The sequence below is a fragment of the Amborella trichopoda genome, chromosome 9 (assembly GCF_054954075.1).
Source record: "Amborella trichopoda isolate Santa Cruz 75 chromosome 9, AtrichopodaSantaCruz75HAP2 v2.0, whole genome shotgun sequence".
Lineage (NCBI taxonomy): Eukaryota > Viridiplantae > Streptophyta > Magnoliopsida > Amborellales > Amborellaceae > Amborella > Amborella trichopoda.
Window position 1 is genome coordinate 42,488,996 of NC_142344.1, and position 19,364 is coordinate 42,508,359.

General features: G+C 35.0%; 1 protein-coding gene and 1 long non-coding RNA gene across 4 annotated transcripts; one reads left to right on the forward strand and one right to left on the reverse strand.

Moving 5' to 3' along the window:
• The first annotated feature begins 8,543 nt into the window (after window positions 1-8,543).
• LOC148780530 (uncharacterized) lies at window positions 8,544-10,327 on the forward strand. The gene is made up of 2 exons (XR_016040561.1): window positions 8,544-8,626; window positions 9,988-10,327. It is a non-coding gene; the product is annotated as an uncharacterized LOC148780530 (long non-coding RNA).
• Window positions 10,328-10,864: 537 nt separating this feature from the next.
• LOC110007699 (uncharacterized) lies at window positions 10,865-15,449 on the reverse strand. Of its 3 annotated transcripts, XM_020670234.2 has the most exons (4): window positions 14,927-15,382; window positions 13,736-14,792; window positions 11,828-13,601; window positions 10,865-11,151 (listed from the first exon to the last, which is right to left on the reverse strand). In XM_020670234.2, the coding sequence occupies exons 2-3, from the start codon at window positions 14,077-14,079 to the stop codon at window positions 13,280-13,282; spliced, it is 666 nt and encodes a 221-aa protein (XP_020525893.1). In that variant the 5' UTR covers window positions 14,080-14,792; window positions 14,927-15,382; the 3' UTR covers window positions 10,865-11,151; window positions 11,828-13,279. The 3 variants fall into 3 exon arrangements, 1 of the variants encoding a protein (XP_020525893.1); XR_016040562.1 differs by lacking the exon at window positions 13,736-14,792 and having other exon boundaries at window positions 14,927-15,365; XR_016040563.1 differs by lacking the exons at window positions 11,828-13,601; window positions 13,736-14,792 and having other exon boundaries at window positions 14,927-15,449.
• Window positions 15,450-19,364: the final 3,915 nt, after the last annotated feature.

Consider the following 19,364-nt stretch of genomic DNA (forward strand, 5'->3'; position numbering starts at 1 on the left):
AATATCTAAAACCCTATATTGCCATCAAGAATCTGTTAAAAAACCCCAAATCAAGTATGCAATTTATGGTGTTTTTTTTTTTTTTTTTTGCTTTGCTTTTTTTTTTTCCAGTATCCTTGTATGTGTTGATTAACAATAAGTTTTGTTTTGATGTTGTTTTACTCTTCTCTCTGGTTTTATACTCTTGGGATTTTCTTACAGTGCCAAGATTTGTGCATGAGGTAAGATTTACACTTGAATATTTTTAAATCAAGTTCTGAGTTCTCAACTAGTTTTCACGGTTACCATTATTGATCATAAATTTGAATTTTTATTATTGATTACTTGCTTGACTAGAAGATTGGGCATCATTCCGCTATTGCAACTGCTATCAAAGACACTAGTATTACAACTCATTAAGAAATGGAGAATATGGATATCTTTCATGTGGACCCTGTTGGGTTTATGTGGTCTTAAAAGGCCTTATGAAAGTTTGTATGAGCATTTTATATAGTGGAACATAAACTCAATAGGAGTGTGGTCCTTTTGTGGGCCATACTAAGCAAATGTTACTTGCTGATACTTGGACTAGGCTCAAAGAGCTAACCCATCCAAGGTTTGGAAATACCCAAGATACCTGGGCATAGGGATCGATCGAGAATGGTTTAGTAGGTTATCCCTTGATGAGGTTGGAGTATGCCCCGATGAGAGCCAAGGGACTGTATGGCCCTTGCGTGTGATGAAAAGCCTTTAGAGACAGAGCTAAAACCTCATCGCTATATCATCACACAACGTATACATAGATAGCCGTTTTGAGATTCACCAATGAGGGTAAAGCGTGTACATATGCGAGAGATTACCCTATGTACTATAGAGTCATGGTTGCATCATGGTCTGGAGGACCATGATTTTTATCTCTAGAGGAGAACCTGAAATCTATAAACTAGGATTGCGTCCCCTAGTCTATTGACTGACTTTGGTGGTCCAATCATGACCCCCCGCAGTGGACTGTGTGAGTCATGGGAACTGCTGGGTCAGTTTGAGAAAACTAGGCGGATCGTGATTCGCAGTTGAAGGTGGAGTGCTCCCATGTATTGATAATTTTTTGGTTCTAACGAATCAGATTCCCATCAAAATTAATTAATTTTAATTAATTTTATATTATGCATTTTTTAGAATAATTATTTGAACTTTTGTGAATCTTTTGATATTTTATGTTTGTCATTTGGATTTATAAATTAAGAGAAATTAAAACTTCAATATTTTAAATAAAATATAAGATTTAAAAATTCTAAATATGAAATAAAATATTTTCTTAAAATATATATAGGACCTCCATAAAATATGGGGTCCAAAATTTAAAAAGATGTGGATTAGGTGGAGCCCATATGTGGCCACCAAAAAGGGGCACACCTCATTCATTCACTATAATATTCTTGGGAATAATGTTTATCCTCTTGGTTGGCTTATCTTTTTAGGTATAACCAACATATGTGATAAAGTTGAATATTTGAGATATTTACTAAATCTTTGAATCAATATTGATTGATCTAATAATAAGGGTTGGATATATTAAAATATAAGTTTTTCTTATTTGATGGGAATAAATTTAGGAAAGGGATGATAAGGCTCTAGCTCATCTCTTTAAATCTTGATGGTGAATCAAAGAGATGGATAACTCAAATCTCTGACCCTAAAAGTCTCCTTAGATCGACAATTGAGATTTGACCCTACGAATTGAGGTAAAATCTATGGCATAAAAAATCTGTAAAAAAAGTCTCCCCTCATAAAATGAGATACGTATTCTCTTATCTCTCTTTAAGAATTCTCTCTCCCTACCCCAAAATTTAGCTCTCTCTGGAAGAGCTTTGGATTACCAAAGGGAGGCATACCCCAATTTTTTTCTCTCTCCAAGTGGCACCATGTTTTGGTAGCACGCATCACCTCTGTTCTTTATAGGTTACAAAGAGGTAGAACTCCTGGCGAGTAGATCTCTCCCTCTCTCTTCATATTCATCTCTCATCTCTCTAAAATTATGTTAAAAGGCTTGATCAAGATTAAGTCATTAAATGGATTTTTGCCATAGTAGGAAAATCAACATACTGATCATAGATCCCGAGCACCATCGGAAGGAGGAGACATAACGTGGGGTGTACTAAGCCCGGTTGAAGTAATCTCCGGCAATTTTACCATTTTAAATATTTACTTCTCGTCTTATAAAGCAATAAAGTCTAGTTTTGTTTCTTGAATAAAGAATTGTATTATGTAGCAATTGAGAAGCGATTTTATTTTTATTTTATTTATTTCAAGACTGGTTCGATTATAATTGGATATTGTAAGTGATCTTACCGGTGTAGGGGTAAAAGATTTTTTTTATATCTACATCGTGCTTTTTTCATAAAGTACTTTCATTGGTATCAAAGCAAGGTTGATATTTGAAGCCATTAGATGTTTTTTCCCCTTTATTGAGTCGAGATCAAGTTTGAGAACGAGATGTAAGATAGTTATTAATCGTTGTGGTCAAGTAATACATCCCGGTTAAGAATTATTGATCTATTCAAAACACCGAGAAAGGCACTTTGCATAATGAGTATGTGCTATTTGGAGCAGTTATATAAAGACGATAATGATGTATTTATCTACTGTATATTAAAGTGATTTTGTATGTCTTTGAGAATAGGATCTACCTACAAAATTCCAGTAGGAGATCCTAAAGGAATTGAGAGTTATGGACTCATGATTGAAAGGTGCTAGTTTTGACCCTGCAAAATCCAGGAACTGTCCATTGAGTTCCATGATTTTTCCTACCAATGATATGATTTTATTTCTTGCTGAAATTTTACTATGACTCATAAAATTGAGTATACTTTATAAAAAAAAAAAAAAAAAATTCATCTAAAAATTATTTATGGTTTGAAAGATATGATCGATTTATTGAAAGGTGCGCAAGTGTTGTTTTCTACAACAAAAATTATTTCCATGACTTGGAAGTCAATATTTTATTTCTATTCTTAACAGAATATTTTATGGCTCACACTATTTGAGTCTAGTCTCTAATGAAATTTATTTGAGAGGGAAATATTTATGGGAAAAGAGGAATAAAAAATTTGAATTGAAGAGAGGTCATCATGAATTTTCTGCAATTACGGTGTGCTCTTCATTGAGACTTAAAAAACTATAATTATCAAGCCTACTTAATAGAGTGATATGAGGCTTGTGGAAATATATGTGCCACTATTATGTGTCTACTTTTAAACCAAATTATTTTGAAAGAAAACTCCACAAGGATAGAGATACAATGCAATTTTACTAGACAGTATTCATCTTGAAATTCTGCAGTATGAGTTATTTTGTGAAGTGTATATCTACTTATTTATTTCTCTGAAGGAAGATATTATTTGGGACTCACACCATGATGTTATGATTTGGTTTTGAGTCTAGTTTTCAACACAAGAGATTTCAGGAAGAAATTCTTTAAGGTTTGAGAGAAACAATTTTTTATTGAGAGATACTCAACTTGATTTTCTGTTGAGAAAATTGCATTGTGATGTAAAAAGTCACTAAAAGCTAGACTCAATAAATAATGTGATTTAGGGATGGAACTAAGGACTATTTTATATTTTTTAATATATTTCAGTACTCAAAAGGATTTTGAGAGAAACTCTTTATGAGTTGAGAGATATCATATTTTTATCATGGGATGTTCATGTTCTATTCTGCAGTAAATTAAAAGATGTGGCATGTTAATGCACATATTTGGATTTCCAGTAATGGAGACATTTTTAAGGCTCATTTAAAAGGGGTTTTATAATGTGCCACATGTGGTTTATTATAATAAAACTTCAGAGAGAGGTAATACAGAGCTGGTAAGGTACGACACACTATATGAAGAGTGTTCGATCTGGGAACAATAAAGAGAAGAAATACATTACCTATAACATCTTTGTTTTTTCGAAATGAAGGGATACATAGAAAATCTTGGAGGTAGCTAAGAAAAGTTAAAGATCAATGGGATAATCAAATTTGTGATATTTGAAATGATGGGATGAAGAAGATTTTCTTTACGATGAGAGAAAGCGAGAATCCAAGTGCCGAAGAGATGGACACATCGTGACATGTGAAATCGAAGACCAATATATTCTTCATAAATTATATGCTTTCCAAAATCATCAAACGACTGTAAAAGCAATGAATCAAGAAAACCCAAGCACCACACTACATGTTTTGGAGGTATTAAATATATCCCACATTACATGGGAAGGTTATATATGGAAAAATGATTCAATTACTTTTTATATACTTTAGTTATATTTTGGCTAATTGTTTTATGAATATATATGTGGTATATAGACATTAAGTGATATGTGCTAACAAATTTGAAAGAGCCCATTTATGAATACCATGTTTTATGGTACCTCCTTGTGCTAAGAGTACGAACTACTTAAGGTAGTGATACACATGGAGATGTGATTTGATCAAGGGTTTTGAGTTTTAAGTATGAAACATGAGAAATAGGTATGGCTCATTCAAATATGTAAGCACAAAGGGAGTGTTCTGATGGAACTCGATCTTAGTGACCATCCTCCCAATAATGTCCAGTAATATGATGCGTTGCATGTGATGATGATCTCTTCATAAAGTCTCTATTTTTACCAAAAAGAAATTTTTGTCAAGATTTTGATAACCATTCTTTAGTCATGTTTTATTTTAGATAAAATTGTAATATGGACTTTATGACTTGTTTTTGTAACTGTAAACATAACTTGGTAGGTGAATGCAGTAAAATAATTTTTAAAGACTAAACATATATTATAATATTGAATTGGATGTTTTGAGAAAACTCTATAGTCATGTTAGATCCACTAATTCTTTATGAAAAATTATTTTATACCGTCATACTATTATCTAACCATTGCTTCTGCATACCAAGTCAATTTTTTTTTAAAAGGAAAAAACCATTATGCCTTCAAGGTATTTATAAAATTGAGAGAAAAATTGTCATGCATAAGTTTTTAAATAACCATATGCCTTGTGATAGTTATTTAGAATCCTCAATTAGCTAAGACCTTGAACCATATGGTAGCTAAGACCTTGAACCATATAGAATGTTGTAGGAAAGCTATCTTATTAGGCTTCCTTGACACATGTTATATTGATTAGATATCTTGGTTTGTATGGATTTACTACCACGATGACTAGTGTGGTTGAACCTTTGTGGTTTATAAAGATTTTGCATATTGTGAAACCAATGGGCATTGAATTACTTATTGCATGAGACTTGCTATGCTTCCTCATGATATAGACATAAGAATGTTGAGAATGTATATATTGTATGTGCAATAATTGAGTGGGAGCTGCTACAGTCCCATGTTTTTTTTAGCTACTTGGATATTCAGATATACAGATGCAAGTTATCTCAAGGATTCAGATAATGTGAAGTCTACATATGATACGTGTTCATGCTTGGAGGGTGAACAGCTGCTTAGAAATAAAAAAAAATAGGATGCGATAGCATTGTTCATTATAGAGGCAAAATATGTGGCATACTATTTGGCGGCCAAGGAGGCTGTATGGATTAAAAACAAATTTAATCGACTTGACTTTCAACCCGTGCGTTGTGAGACAGTGAGGATTTCTATGACAACACAGCAACGATATGCATGTAAAAAGGAACCATGATTTCATAATAACTCCAAGCATATAAAACTAAATATTCTAATGTTTGACAGGTCAGCTGCAACAACAGACTATGTTGTTGTTCACCCATGAAACCCAGATGTGTGGCGCTGGTTGTATAGCTACAGAAAGAAGCGGCATGTTTGAAGAACTCCTTTAAGCCTATGAATATTTGATCCCATGCGATGAGGATACGTGATGATTTTCTGTGACAACAGGTCCATGATTCGCGATGCGATATGAAAGATGGACTACGACTACTTTCGGGAAGAGATCCGAGCATCAAAGAGATAGAAGTGTTACCTCTATGAGTCCATTTGTGAAATGATTGATGGCGAAGACCATGATTAATGTATTGAGAGAGACTGTTATTAGGAGAGACAAATAAGGATGAGAGAAAGTGAGGAAAAGAGAATGTAAGGCCTTCAAAGGGTAAGTGGGAGATGTTGGGTTTATGTGGCCTTTAAAGGCCTTATGAGAGCTTGTATGAACATTTTATGTAGTGGAACATAAACCCAGTGGGAGTGTGGTCCTTTTGTGGACCATACTAGGTAAATGTTATTTGCTGATACTCGGACTAAACTCAACGAGCAAGGCCAGTCGAGATTTGGAAAAACCCAAGATACATGGGCATAGGGATCTACCGAGAAGGGTTTAGTGGGTTATTCCTTGATGGGGTCGGAGTATGCCTAGATGAGAGCCAAGGGACTGTGTGGCCCTTGCGTGTGATGAATAACCTTTAGAGATAAGGCTAAAACATCATCATTATATCATTATACGGTATGTACATAGATAACCGTTTTGAGATTCACCAATGAGGGTGAAGCATGCATATGTGCGAGAGATGACCCCTATGCACTATAGAGTCATGGTTGCATCATGGTCTAAAGGACCATGATTTTTGTCTCAAAGGGAGAACCTGAAATCCATAAACTGAGATTGCATCCCCAAGTCTATTGGTTGACTTTGGCGGTCCAATCGTGAGCCCCCGCAGTGGATTGTGGGTCATGAAAACTGCCGGGTTAGTTTGAGAAAGCTAAGCGGATCGTGATTCACAGTTGAAGGTAGAGTGCTCCCACGTATTGATAATTTCTTAGATCTAACGGATCTGATTCCTATCAAAATTAATTAATTTTATGTTATGTGATTTTTAGAATATTTATTTGAATTTTTGTGAATCTTCTGATATTTTATTTTTGTCATTTGGATTAATAAATTAAGAAAAACTAAAATTTTAATATTTTAAATAAAATATAAGATTTAAAAATTCTAAATATGAAATAAAATAATTTCTAAAAAAATATATGAGACCTCCATAAAATATGTGATCCAAAATTTAAAAAGATGTGGATTAGGTAACGCCCACATGTGGCCACCAAAAAGGGCGCACGCCCCAGCCATTCACGTAATATTCTTGGGAATAATGTTTATCGTCTTGGTTGGCTTATCTTTTTAGGTATAACCAATTTATGTGATAAGGTTGAATATTTGAGATATTTACTAAATCTTTGAATCAATATTGGTTGATCTAATAATTAAGGATTAGATATATTAAAATATAAGTTTTTCTTATTTGAAGGAAATAGATTTAGGAAATAAAGGATAATGCTCTATCTCATCTCTTTGAATCTTGATGGTGGTTCAAAGATGGATAGCTCAAATCTCTCACCCAAGTCTCCTTAGATCGACAATTGAGATTTGACCCTACGAATTGAGGTAAAATCTATGGCATAAAAAGGTCTTCCATCATAAAATGAGATACGTATTCTCTTCTCTCTCTTTAAAAATTCTCTCTGCCTACCCCAAAATTTGGCTCTCGCTACAAAGTGCCTTGGATTACCAAAAGGAGGCATACCCGAATTTTTTTCTCTCTCCAAGTTGCACCATGTTTTGGTGGCTCGCATCACCTTTGTTCTTTATGGGTGGCAAAGGGGTGGAACCTTTTGCTAGTAGACCTCTTCCTCTCTCTTCATATTCATTTCTCATCTCTCTAAAATCAAGCTAAGAGGATTGATTACTAAGAAACTGCAAGAAACCTCAGATATAGGGAAAACTGAGGAAGAAACAGACGTAGAAATAAAAAGAACTTCTGAAACGAAGGATAGAAAGAACTTATGAAATGAAGGGGACTGAATAGGAAAAAGAGGGATCAAACGAAGAAGACCCTTCACTTTTTTGTTCAGAAGAAAAGGGGGATCCAGACAAAATAGATGAAAGAGAAGGAGTGAATGGAAAAGAAAAAACAAAGGATCACTTCAACCTCAATGAAAAATGGTAAGTGGATTTTTGCCATAGGATATTCGGCGTGGGGTGTACTAAGCTCCTCGGGAGGAGGAGACTCGACGTGGGGTGTACTAAACCCGGTTGAGATAATCTCTGGTAAGTTTACCTTTTAAAATATTTACTTCTCTTCCCATAAAGCAATAAAGTCTAGTTTTTTTTTCTTGAATAAAGAATTGTATTTGAATATGTAGCAATTGAAAATCGATTTTATTTTTATTTTATTTATTTCAAGAGTGGTTCGATTATAATTGGATATTGTAAGTGATCTTGCCGGTGTAGGGATAAAAGATTTTTTTTTATATCTACACCGTGCTTTTTTCATAAAGTACTTTCAGATCCCTACTTAGAAAAGTATAAGGATCATCTGTTTTATCGATGGAGGAGATATACAGAGCAGAAAGAAGCGATTGAGAAGTATGAAGGAAGCCTTGAGGACTTTGCACAAGGTAGATTTTGTCTTTAGGAACCTTTCACATTTAGATTTACTAATTTTGAGGGAGGAAAGGGTGTGCGTTTTGTTTTTTAGTTTTCTTTTTTTTTTGGGGTGCGGGATGGTTGGTAAAATAGGCCCTTGTGAAACAAAGCATGTGATTGGAAATATGATTCTTCTCTATGTAGGTTATTTGAAGTCTGGCTTCATTAGAGAAGATGACAGCATTGTGTATCGAGAGTGGGCACCAGTAGCGCAGTGAGTTTTCCATTCTTTTCATCTAATTCTCCTTAGAGTTTTCCTTTTATGGGCTAAAGCTATTTTCCTCAGTATTCTGTAAATGCAAATCATGGAGAAGGAAATAACCTGCAAGTTAATCTTTTTTGGTCAGTTTTTTACCAACTATTGGTGGATGATAATACTGAATTTTTCATGGCTTTGATCCCGCAAACTACAATAATTTCTGAGTCAATACTATTTTCGTATTTTCTTTTTCCTTTTTTATCAACCCAGTGTCATCCTTTGGAAGTAATTGATATCCAAAGCGCATCTAGTCACTGCTGGATGGTGTTGAGATCTCTGGACTTCTCCCAACATTTCAGTTGTTTTGGTTTTAAGTGCTCCAGGAAACTGCTATATCTGGGCCTCATAGATACAAAAGGTCAGGGTTCCACATTTGGTCATCGAGGATTTTGTTGGTTACAAATATGAATGTTTACAAAGAGCTACCAATGTCTTTGGAGTTCAAATCAAATAAGTATATTTTGAAAACAAGATCAATCAAGCTGAAAAGCAGGATATGGTTTTCTAAAGATCTTCTAAAAATGTTGTCTACACTTGCATTTAGTGTTTTCTAGACCCTCGTCATCATCTTGCAATCATCATCATCTATTATTATTTTTATACATAATCATAAATTCATTGGAAGCTGTGTACATCAAGTTGCACCCTGTAATGTGCCATTTCTCAAATGTATAAAACTAGCATTCATTGTATCAGTTCATGAGACCATTGACACTCTTTGATTCACACTTCTATGGGGTCCTTCTATGGGGTCATGTCCCATAACTCTTGAATGCAGCCATCAATCAAATTATGCAGAATAGTAGTCACATTTGTGAACTATAGTAGTGAGGCAAATGGTCCACTATCACATGGTAATGGCTGGTGTCTTTTGCATGGGTCCCACTTCAATGAAGCCAGGCATTTTGATTTCTAATTTTTAATTTGTTTGATTTTCTATGAAATTGTGTGCTTATGCTTATTGTTTTTTGTCACCATTGCTTAGATAATAATAATGTCCAGATTATTCCATAGGAGGTACCATTTCCAATGTCAAAAAGGTGAAGCTTTTCATTATAATTCAGAAGGGGAAAGTTATATCTAATGCTTGAATTGAAAAGCTAGTCTATTTCTAATGTGTTGTAGCTATACGATATGCTACCAAATTAAATATAAGTTTCCAATTATTTCTGGCAATGATCCACCGATGACATTTTGTTTGTTTTTCTAAATAATAGATCATCTTTATGTTGAAATGCACAATTAATTGTTTTTTTTTTAAAAAAATAAATTTTCCCTTACTTAAAAATAACTTATATTTTTGTATTTTAATGTAGGGAAGCACAACTTATTGGGGATTTCAATGGATGGAATGGATCCAACCACAATATGGTAAAAAACCAATTTGAAGTCTGGACAATCAAGATCCCGGACTACACTATTGAAAATTCAATAGTGTGATAGATCCAATAGTTGAAAATTCAAATTCTGTTGGTGTGAACAAAAAAATAATGTGATACAATAAATGGGATGCTGGGATGCCATTGTTGGTTCTTCAAAATTGTTAACATTTGATGTCGTTGTTGTTAGCACATCAAGAAGAAATGAAGTACCGTTATTGGTTACCACACTGTTGAATATTCTAGCACATTTGAATGGAGTTTTTAAGGTGGGCCATGTTTCAACTTTTTCCAATGTTTTATCTAGTGTCTATTAGAACTTGGCCCTTGCTCTAGCTAATACAGTTTGGAAGATCAGTTTTCTCATTTATTGATATTATTTTAGTTTCTCTGATGCTGGAATTGCAAACATGAGGCACTCATGGTTAAGGCTAAACCTCTACAAAGTGGTTTAAGTGCTTGAAAAGAAAATTCCAAATGCTAAATGCCTTTGTTTTCTACCACATACCCAACTATGTGTGTGTGCGTGCATGAGAGAGAGAGAGTGAGAGAGAGAAATCCACCCAACTATTTGCTGGAGCATTATTTGTCTAACACATACCCAACTACTTGTTTTCTACAATGTGTTTACTCAGTTTGGCCATCAATATAACCCTACAAATCCTGCGTCATTGGAAAAATTTTCAATTGAAATGTTCACAGAGCATTAGAAGATATATAGCCATTTTATACAAATCTTAAGTGATATATTTGCAAACTTTTGTGTGTTCGAGCTGTTGAAAAAGAAATAAAGAGATAGTGCTCGACATTGCCATTGTCAAGAGGAATGGATCAATGGATAAAATGCAATTGTAATGCTGAAACAATATGAAGTCTATAAGGAGAGTACAAACTAAGATTACTTTGCTGTCCTAAACAAAAACTAAATTGAGATAAAAATGAAGTCATTGTGTCCAAATGATCACAAGTCCAGATTGTTGAGCCCTATTGCCTCTTTTTCATATATTACATTCTATTCATCTTCTCTTCCTTTGATTTCCTATAGTCAGTTGGCTCTGCCTGTCATGTTGTCACCAAGAGTTCTTTTGTTAGCACAATAACCTGCAAACCACAAAATCAGCTTGATGAACCAGATAAATAAACCACAAATAAGTAGCACAATAACCAAATACGTAGCACAACAACCACATATAACCAAATAAGTAGCACAATAACCAAATAAGTAGCACAATAACCACAAATAAGTGACACAATAACCAAATAAGTAGCACAATAAGCCACAAATAAGTAGCACAATAAGCCACAAATAAGTAGCACAATAACCAAATAAGATACAAAGAAACATATAAGTAAGACTCAAAGAAGCATGTGCCTGATGAAACCAAAATCAGCTTAGATGTTGGTAAACTAAAATAAGAATATTGTCTATGTGTAAAAAAAAAAGTTGCACATCAAACCAGTACGCCATCTAAAAATTCAATTAGAAGTTGCACTACACTTCAGCAGCAAAAGACCACTAAAATCCGCAGCAAACTATTGTTGTTTGGTGCTGATTTTGGGTTTATAATAGCAGCATAACAAACAACAAAAAAACTAGTATTTGGGTGTAATTAAAAAACAATTGAAATTGAAAAACAATGAAGTATTTGTTTTTTTGCAATTGAAAAACAATGAAGTAATTAATGAGTCCAAAATTACGAAGTATCTTTGCTTTATGTATGAGCTACATGCATAATATGAATAACGAGTGCAAAATTCAACAACAAATTATACTGACCTCTCATGAAAGAACTGCCCTGCATGTAGCTCTATTATGTCGATCCTGGCCACACCTATTACAGTGAAGAGGCCTTACTTCCACCTCTTGCAACTCAATGTGTTTCTTCCTGGGACTCCCAGGAGGAAGTTTCGTGCGTGGAGGTAGTATCTCTGGCTCATAAGAAGATGACTATCCTTGCAAAGACATATCAAAATATGAGACTGACCATACCGGTTTGGCATAACTTTCTTTGTACTTTGCAACTGTGAAGTAGTCATCACAATACTCGTATAAATTTCTATTAACCATCTGAAGGGATTTACATGCATGCTTACGTGGCAGGCCCAATGCCTGCCAAGCCTGACACTCACACTCTCGTGTGCTTATATTTATTGTGCAGCTATACGCAATGAGAGAGAAGTCTTTACAATTGTTGCCAAACTCTTTTCCACAGACGGTGTTAATGTAGTTATCCAATTCTGAGCCTCCAAAAGGCACTCTGCCATTAATTGGGTCATTTGCTTCCTAATTTTTTCAAGGCATTACAATATTGGGAGTTCTCGAGCTTCTAGAATCCAGTTGTTGAAGGAATCTGCGACAATGGTTGTAACTTGTCCAAACCGCTTTCCCCTAAATATTGAAGTTGCCCAGCGCTCTGGAGTTGATGTAGCTACCCACGTAAATGCTTCTTGAGAATAGTTTTGAATGTCTGCTATCCTTAGGTTGAACTCCTCTCGCCAAAATGAACGTGTGACACCTTGGAAAGCAGATATAATGGCATTTTTAACATCATTGCGAATATGTTTCATGCCATTCCTAAGATTTTTTGTCATGTGACGCTCACAAAAAGCATGATGGGAATTTCGAAACACATCTGATACATTGTCGACGAGCCCAATGTGTCTATCGGAAATAAATGTGATTGGTTGATCCATCCCAATAGCATTTTTCAAGTTTTCTAGAAACCAAAACCAATTGTCAGAATCCACTGCATCAACGAGAGAATATGCAAGTGGAAACATTTGATCCTCGGAGTCTATAGATGTAGCGGCAAGCAAATGTACCAAGAAATCGAGCTTTCAAATGTGTTCCATCAAGGAAGATAATTGGACAGTTTCCATTTTTAAAGCCATATGTTGAAGCAACAAGTGATATGAAAACTCGACGAAATTTATTGTCTGACCCTTTTTGCATTGTCACATGTCTTATCGGATTTGTCTCTAATAGGTGATTGAGGTATGCTGGGAACCGATTATAAGCATCTTCTTCGGTACCATGCAACTCAATCATTGCGATCTCCTTCCCCCGCCATACCTTGAGATTTGGAAGCTTTATCCCATAATCTTGAGCTATGTCCTTTATCATCTCTCGGGGCTTGTACCGTGGGGTATCATCCAACTTGCTTTTCACTAGGTTAGCAATACACTGTTTTGAGGTTCTCTTATGGACATTGATGTTAGCCCCACCACCTCATGAATGTTCTCTCCTCCATGTCTCAATTTTGAACATCGTCAAATGCCCAACTTTACAAACATCAATCTCCCAATTGCAATTATCATTCTTACATTTCGCCTGCACCTGGTAGTTCTCATTAGTTATGTAAACATCCTCAAAGTGATGCACCATTGCATACTTACAAAGTGCATCACGAAATTTAGATATATTGGGGAATTCTTGACCGATATCGATTAATAAGTTCTCCCATGTGCAGAGCAAACGAGGCATATTATGTTCATTGTTGCCTTCCTCAACATTTGAAGAAGAGGGCAGGGCCTGCACAAACTCGTTGTCCCTAACACATCGGAAGGAACAATAGGGTGAGTAAACAACATCTATAGATTTCCAAAATATGACCAAATTCGTATGTTATCCATATCTTCTATATAAAACAAAGGTTGATTCGATCAAATTTATAAGTTAGCATACCTTGTGTTACCATTGACCACAGAAACACCACTCATGCGTTCACATCCATCAAAAACATAGATTTCTAACTCATTGCAACCTTCATGTACAAATAACATCCTTTCTACATCACGATCATTAAATAAGGTAACAAGGCATCTCTTGTTACTCGGGAAGATGTACTTAAGTGACACTCTAGAAGACTCTATGGAGAATTGATTTGCCACATCTTCCTTTATCTCATCCAACTTCGTTTGTCGATGAACTGAAGAAGTACATGAATTGCCCCTAACATACTCCATACTACCATCAAAGTTATTGTAAAGTTCACCCCCATATATACACAAGAACATTTTTTCATCCATGTTCACTACTGCATAAAAGATGATGAGGTTCAACACTATTACATCAATCTACAGAACACTACTCTAATTTAAGCATTGGAAGTGTTATATAACTATTCATAGTTGAACACAACTTATATTTAATCCCATCATAGGCACTATATGAGGCGAATCATAAAGGATTGTTTGCAATAAAAATGATATTGAAACCTGAACCAATCATGATGTGAAGTTAAACAGAAGCACTATGAAGTAAATGAATTATTGAAGCAAAATAAGTAACAGACTAGCCATTACGATGCCCCCCATTCCCAAAACAGTTAAATTAGAGGAAAAAAACAATCTAAAAATTTCAATAGAACTAGATTTATTAACAGAAAATTTGTCGAATTTGTCTCTAAAAAGTAAAGATAAAAACAAATAAATGCTTTCAGTGGGATTCTATGGTATGTATATCTACTCCATTTATAAAACAGATGATCCTTACACTTTTCTAAGTAGGGGTCTACATGAAAGATATCCATATTCTCCATTTCTTCATGAGTTGTAATATTAATGTCTTTGATAGCAGTTGAAATAGTAGAACAATGCCCAATCTTCTAGTCAAGCAAGTAATCAGCCATAAAAATTCAAATTTATGATCAATAATGGTAACTGTGAAAACTAGTTGAGAACTCAAAACTTGATTTAAAAACATTCAAGTGTAAATCTTATCTCATGCGCAAATCCTAGCACTGTAAGAAAACCCCAAGGGTATAGAACCAATGAAAAAGAGTAAAACAACACCCAAAAAAAAATTTACTGTTAATCAATACATACAAGGATGCTGAAAAAAAAAGCATAAAAAAAAAAAACATAAATTGCATACTTGATTTTGGGTTTTGAACAAATTCTTGATGGAAATATGGGGTTTTAGAGATTCCTCATGATTTGGGGTTTTTGAGCGGCCTTTGACCTTAGATCATCTGCCATTGCTTTTGATTCTGGGAGCAATGGCGAAGATGCTTTTGATTTTGGGAGCAATGAGGAAGAAGAAGAGAGAGAGAGAGGAAGGTCGTGCAGGAAGGAAGTGGGAAGAAAGACAGACGAGGTAGAGAGAGATATTGAGATCTGTGGGTTTTTTAGATCGGTGGGTTGGGGCTGAATTGGGAAATAGGGCTTCAGATCTGTGGGTTTTTTTAGAGAGAGAGGAGAGAGAGAAGATGTAGGGAGATGAACTTCTGCAACTTTGGGCATTAAAGAGAGAAACGGAATTTTGAGGGAAAGAGAGAGAAGTGCTTTGAGAGAAACGTTGAAGGAAAACAATAGTGATGAGGGTGTCATTTTAGTTTTTATTAGGGTTAAAAATTTATGATTTATGGTTCTCGAGGTGTGAGATAAAAAAAGGGAGATTTTTTTGCTTACCAGTATATTTTCAATCTTTGAATATCAATACATACAGGAAAAAAAAAGTACAAGATAAAAAAATATTTTTTTTTTTTAAATTTTAAAAATAGACCGATTAGATAATATATTTACAAAATCTATATTTGTGACTTAGATTCTTTTTTTTCTATATCCAAAGTCCTTGAAATTGAGATATGATCAATTGAAAGGTTTGTTGCATAGGGACAATTTTTTTCAAAGGGTTCAAAGGATCTATGAGCCTCAAGTTTGGTCAAAGCCCTCGCTATTATAGGGGCATTGTAGTCATTCAATAATTATTAGGGTAGGAGTGGCAACGGGCATGGTGCTGCCCGGCCCTCTCTTTCTTTGCTTTTTCTTTCTTTTATTTCATTTGGCCTTGCGTGCCCCAAGCCCACCAGCCTTGTAGGGCTGGACAGGGCAGCTTGGGACGAGACCTTTTTGGCTCGGTTAGGACAAGTCCCATGGGTCTGGGACTAGATAGGCGCTAGGCTAGCCCAACTCAACTTATTCTTAGCTAATTGGCACAGCTTTATAGTCTACTAGCCAATTGCACGTGCTCCGCACGTGGTTTGCAAATGTGCTAAGAATGAAGTAGCTACAATTTGATAGGAAGATATTTTATTATGGAAGGTGTGTAATATACAATAATAAGAGGAAATGAATATATTGCGGGTTAGTGAAACGCTATGTAATGACCTTAATTTTTAAAAAAAAAAAAAAAGAGGTAAAGTAATAATAATAATAATAATAATAATAATAATAAAATATAAAGTATGGACCATGGTGTTAAAGTACACTATGGGATCACCTTTTTTATTTAGCATGATTTTGTAACAAAAGAAATTAAAAATAATAATAAAATAATACAAGGGTGAGGTGTCCATCATTACACATTCATTAGTGTGAGGTGGCACCAAATGCTATTAAGTGGCCATAAAAATAAGAGGTGGCACCAAATGGTATCAAGTGGCCATAAAATTGAGAGGTGGCACCAAATGGTATTAAGTGGCCATAAAAATGAGAGGTGGCACCAAAAAAACATGAGGTGACATAAAAAGGCATGAGGTGGCTTAGAAAAATAAAATAAAATAAAATAAAAAAAAGATACATAGAGGATATGTGTCACATGGGGACTAACTCTCCCCATTTATAAATACCTACAATTGGCCTTTAACGAATCCTCAAATTGGTTTATCTCTCTTCACTCAAAGTGAGCAAACTTTGTACATACTAAAATTATACTATTTGGTGCAATATGAATATACAAGTAGGAATTTTGAACTTGTTCTATATATAGATAGTATAAGAATAATTTGTCGCACCTCGAGAATGTTAGTAAGCTCGGGGTATGACAAAATGGTATCAAAGCAATAGGTTTAGGATCCTAAGAAATCTGAATAGAAATATACCCTAAGTCATATTTAGTATATGTACAAACAGTTACAAGATTCCGCATGACTGGAGCAAGTATGGAAAGAACTCATAGGGCCTGGAGAATATGGAAGATATCTGAACAAGAGGATATGTACCATAGTTATGGCGCAACGGAGTCGTGGTGGACCCTTAACTCATAGGTACAAAATTTAGAGGACTAAATTTCTTTAAGGGGGGAAGAATGTAATGACCCTATTTTTTTAAAAAAAAAGGGTAAAGTAATAACAATAATAATAATAATAATAATAATAATAATAAAACAACAACAACAACAACAATAATAATAATAATAATATATAAATTATGGACCATGGTGTTAAAGTACACCATAGGACCACCCTTTTTATTTAACAGGATTTTGCATCAAAAAAAATTAAAAGAAATAATAAAATAATACAAAGGTGAGGTGTCCATCATTACACACTTATTAGTGGTGGTACCAAATGGTATTAAGTGGCCCTAAATATAAGAGGTGACACCAAAAAGATATGAGGTGGCACAAAAAGGTATGAAGTGACTTAAAAAAATAAAATAAAAAGGGACACATGGAGGACATGTGTCAAATGGGGACTCACTCTCCCCAATTATAAATACCTACCATTGGCCTTTAACGAATCCTCAAATTGGTTTCTCTCTCTTCACTCAAAGTGAGCAAACTTTGTACATATTAAAATTACACTATTTGGTGCAATACGTATACAAGTAGGAATTTTGAACTTGTTCTATATATAAATAGTATAAGAATAATCTGTCGCACATCGAGAATGCTAGAAAACTTGGGGTGTGACACGCTGAGTATAAAGAGAGGGAGATATAAGAGAGAGAGAGATAGAGAGAGGTGGATAGGAATAACGGTACACATATGTAAATGGATGAGCTAGAGAAGGTGAAGGACATTGATATGCTTGTGAGGGATCTTGTTTCACTGTTGCCTTTATCTGTGCTGAGCAATATTCTATAAATAGAAAAATAAAAATGATATTACTAATGAGGAAGCATTTTTTCTTTTTGACAAATATTAATAACTTTGTTAAAAACTAAGGAAAGGGAATTACAACATTAGAGATAACAATAAAAGGTAAATAAGCACCACCCTTTGCCAAAGAATCCGCCACAGAATTTTCTTCACGGTAAACATGAGATATAGTAACTGACATGGATGAAGAGAGGTCCATAATCCTTAACCATAAAGACCGAAGTTCCCAATGGACCTATCGTTCCTTATTACACCACCTCATCACATTCAATGAATCACCTTCAATTTAACGATTATTGCCATAATTTGATCAATGAGAAACTTCAAACCATGGAAAAGAGCCCTAAGCTTAGCAAAATTTGTAGTTCCAATACCTAACGGGCCAGTATAGGAGAAAAGGACGTCACCAAAGCAGTCACGTAAAACTCCACCAAAATCTGCTAACCCATGATTGCCAAAAGAACTGCTATCAAAATTAAGTTTCAAGCTACCAATAGGGGCGCAATCCAGATGCACTTCGGTCTACTCCTTACACAATCAAGAAGAAACATGTTGTGTAAATTAGCCATGATATCCACCTTTGAAATACCCCAACCATCTTTTAACACCGCTAACCATGACCAAATTGTAGTTTTAATAGAATGAATCAACATGTCTATGGACAGGAGACCCCTTCAAAGGTCTTTTTATTTCTTTCTTTCCGGACTTCCCATAGAATAACTCCTTTGGCTATCATCCACACCGTCCTATTTACCGTCGACAAATGAGGTAAGGACAGTTGAGTAACAATCCCCTCCACAAGTTGGGGAAGATCCAAATTAATATTTAAAACACCAAACAGTCAGTACCCAATTCACACCGTGAAAGAGCAGTGAATAAAGAGATACGCACTAGACTCATCATCAAATTTAACATAAGGCATACATTCGATAAGATCTTTCCCCTTTCTATTAGGTTATCCGTAGTCAAAAACCTTATTCATAGCAGCCAGCTAGATGAAGACCTGAAATTTGTGCGGTATCGGCCATTTTCAGCAATCTTGGGGCAGGACCATCCCCACCGGTCGTGAAAGAGAAGATTATAACATGACTTAACAGTAAAAGCACCATCGCTTTTGATCTCCCACACCATTTCATCCTTAGCACTCGGTGAAATATATACTTTATCCAATAGTTCTATTAGCTCACACCACTGAGAGAGTATGACATTGTTCAAACGACTATATCCCAAAAAAGTGTTCCAGGATATAGAATCACCCGTCCTTTCAATCGCCTCGCTGACTTTAATATTAGGCCTCGTAACAATCCCAACCAATTCTGGGAAAACTGAATTAAGATTATACTACCCACCTATGATGCTAAAAGGAAATATTGTTACCACACCTTACATTCCATCTAAAATAACATGAAATCATGGGCTTACAATTAGAGAGAGTCCTCCACATTTTAGAGGTATCCTTACCCCTGCCTCTTCCAAGCCAAATATCAGA

What these genes read in the sequence shown, in the direction of transcription:
- LOC110007699 (XM_020670234.2), bottom strand. Translation starts at nt 14,079, where the DNA reads ATGGATGAAAAAATGTTCTTGTGTATATATGGGGGTGAACTTTACAAT. An exon ending in GTGGTCAATGGTAACACAAG is followed by an intron (nt 13,602 to 13,735) that starts GTATGCTAACTT and finishes CCGATGTGTTAG; the next exon opens with GGACAACGAGTTTGTGCAGG.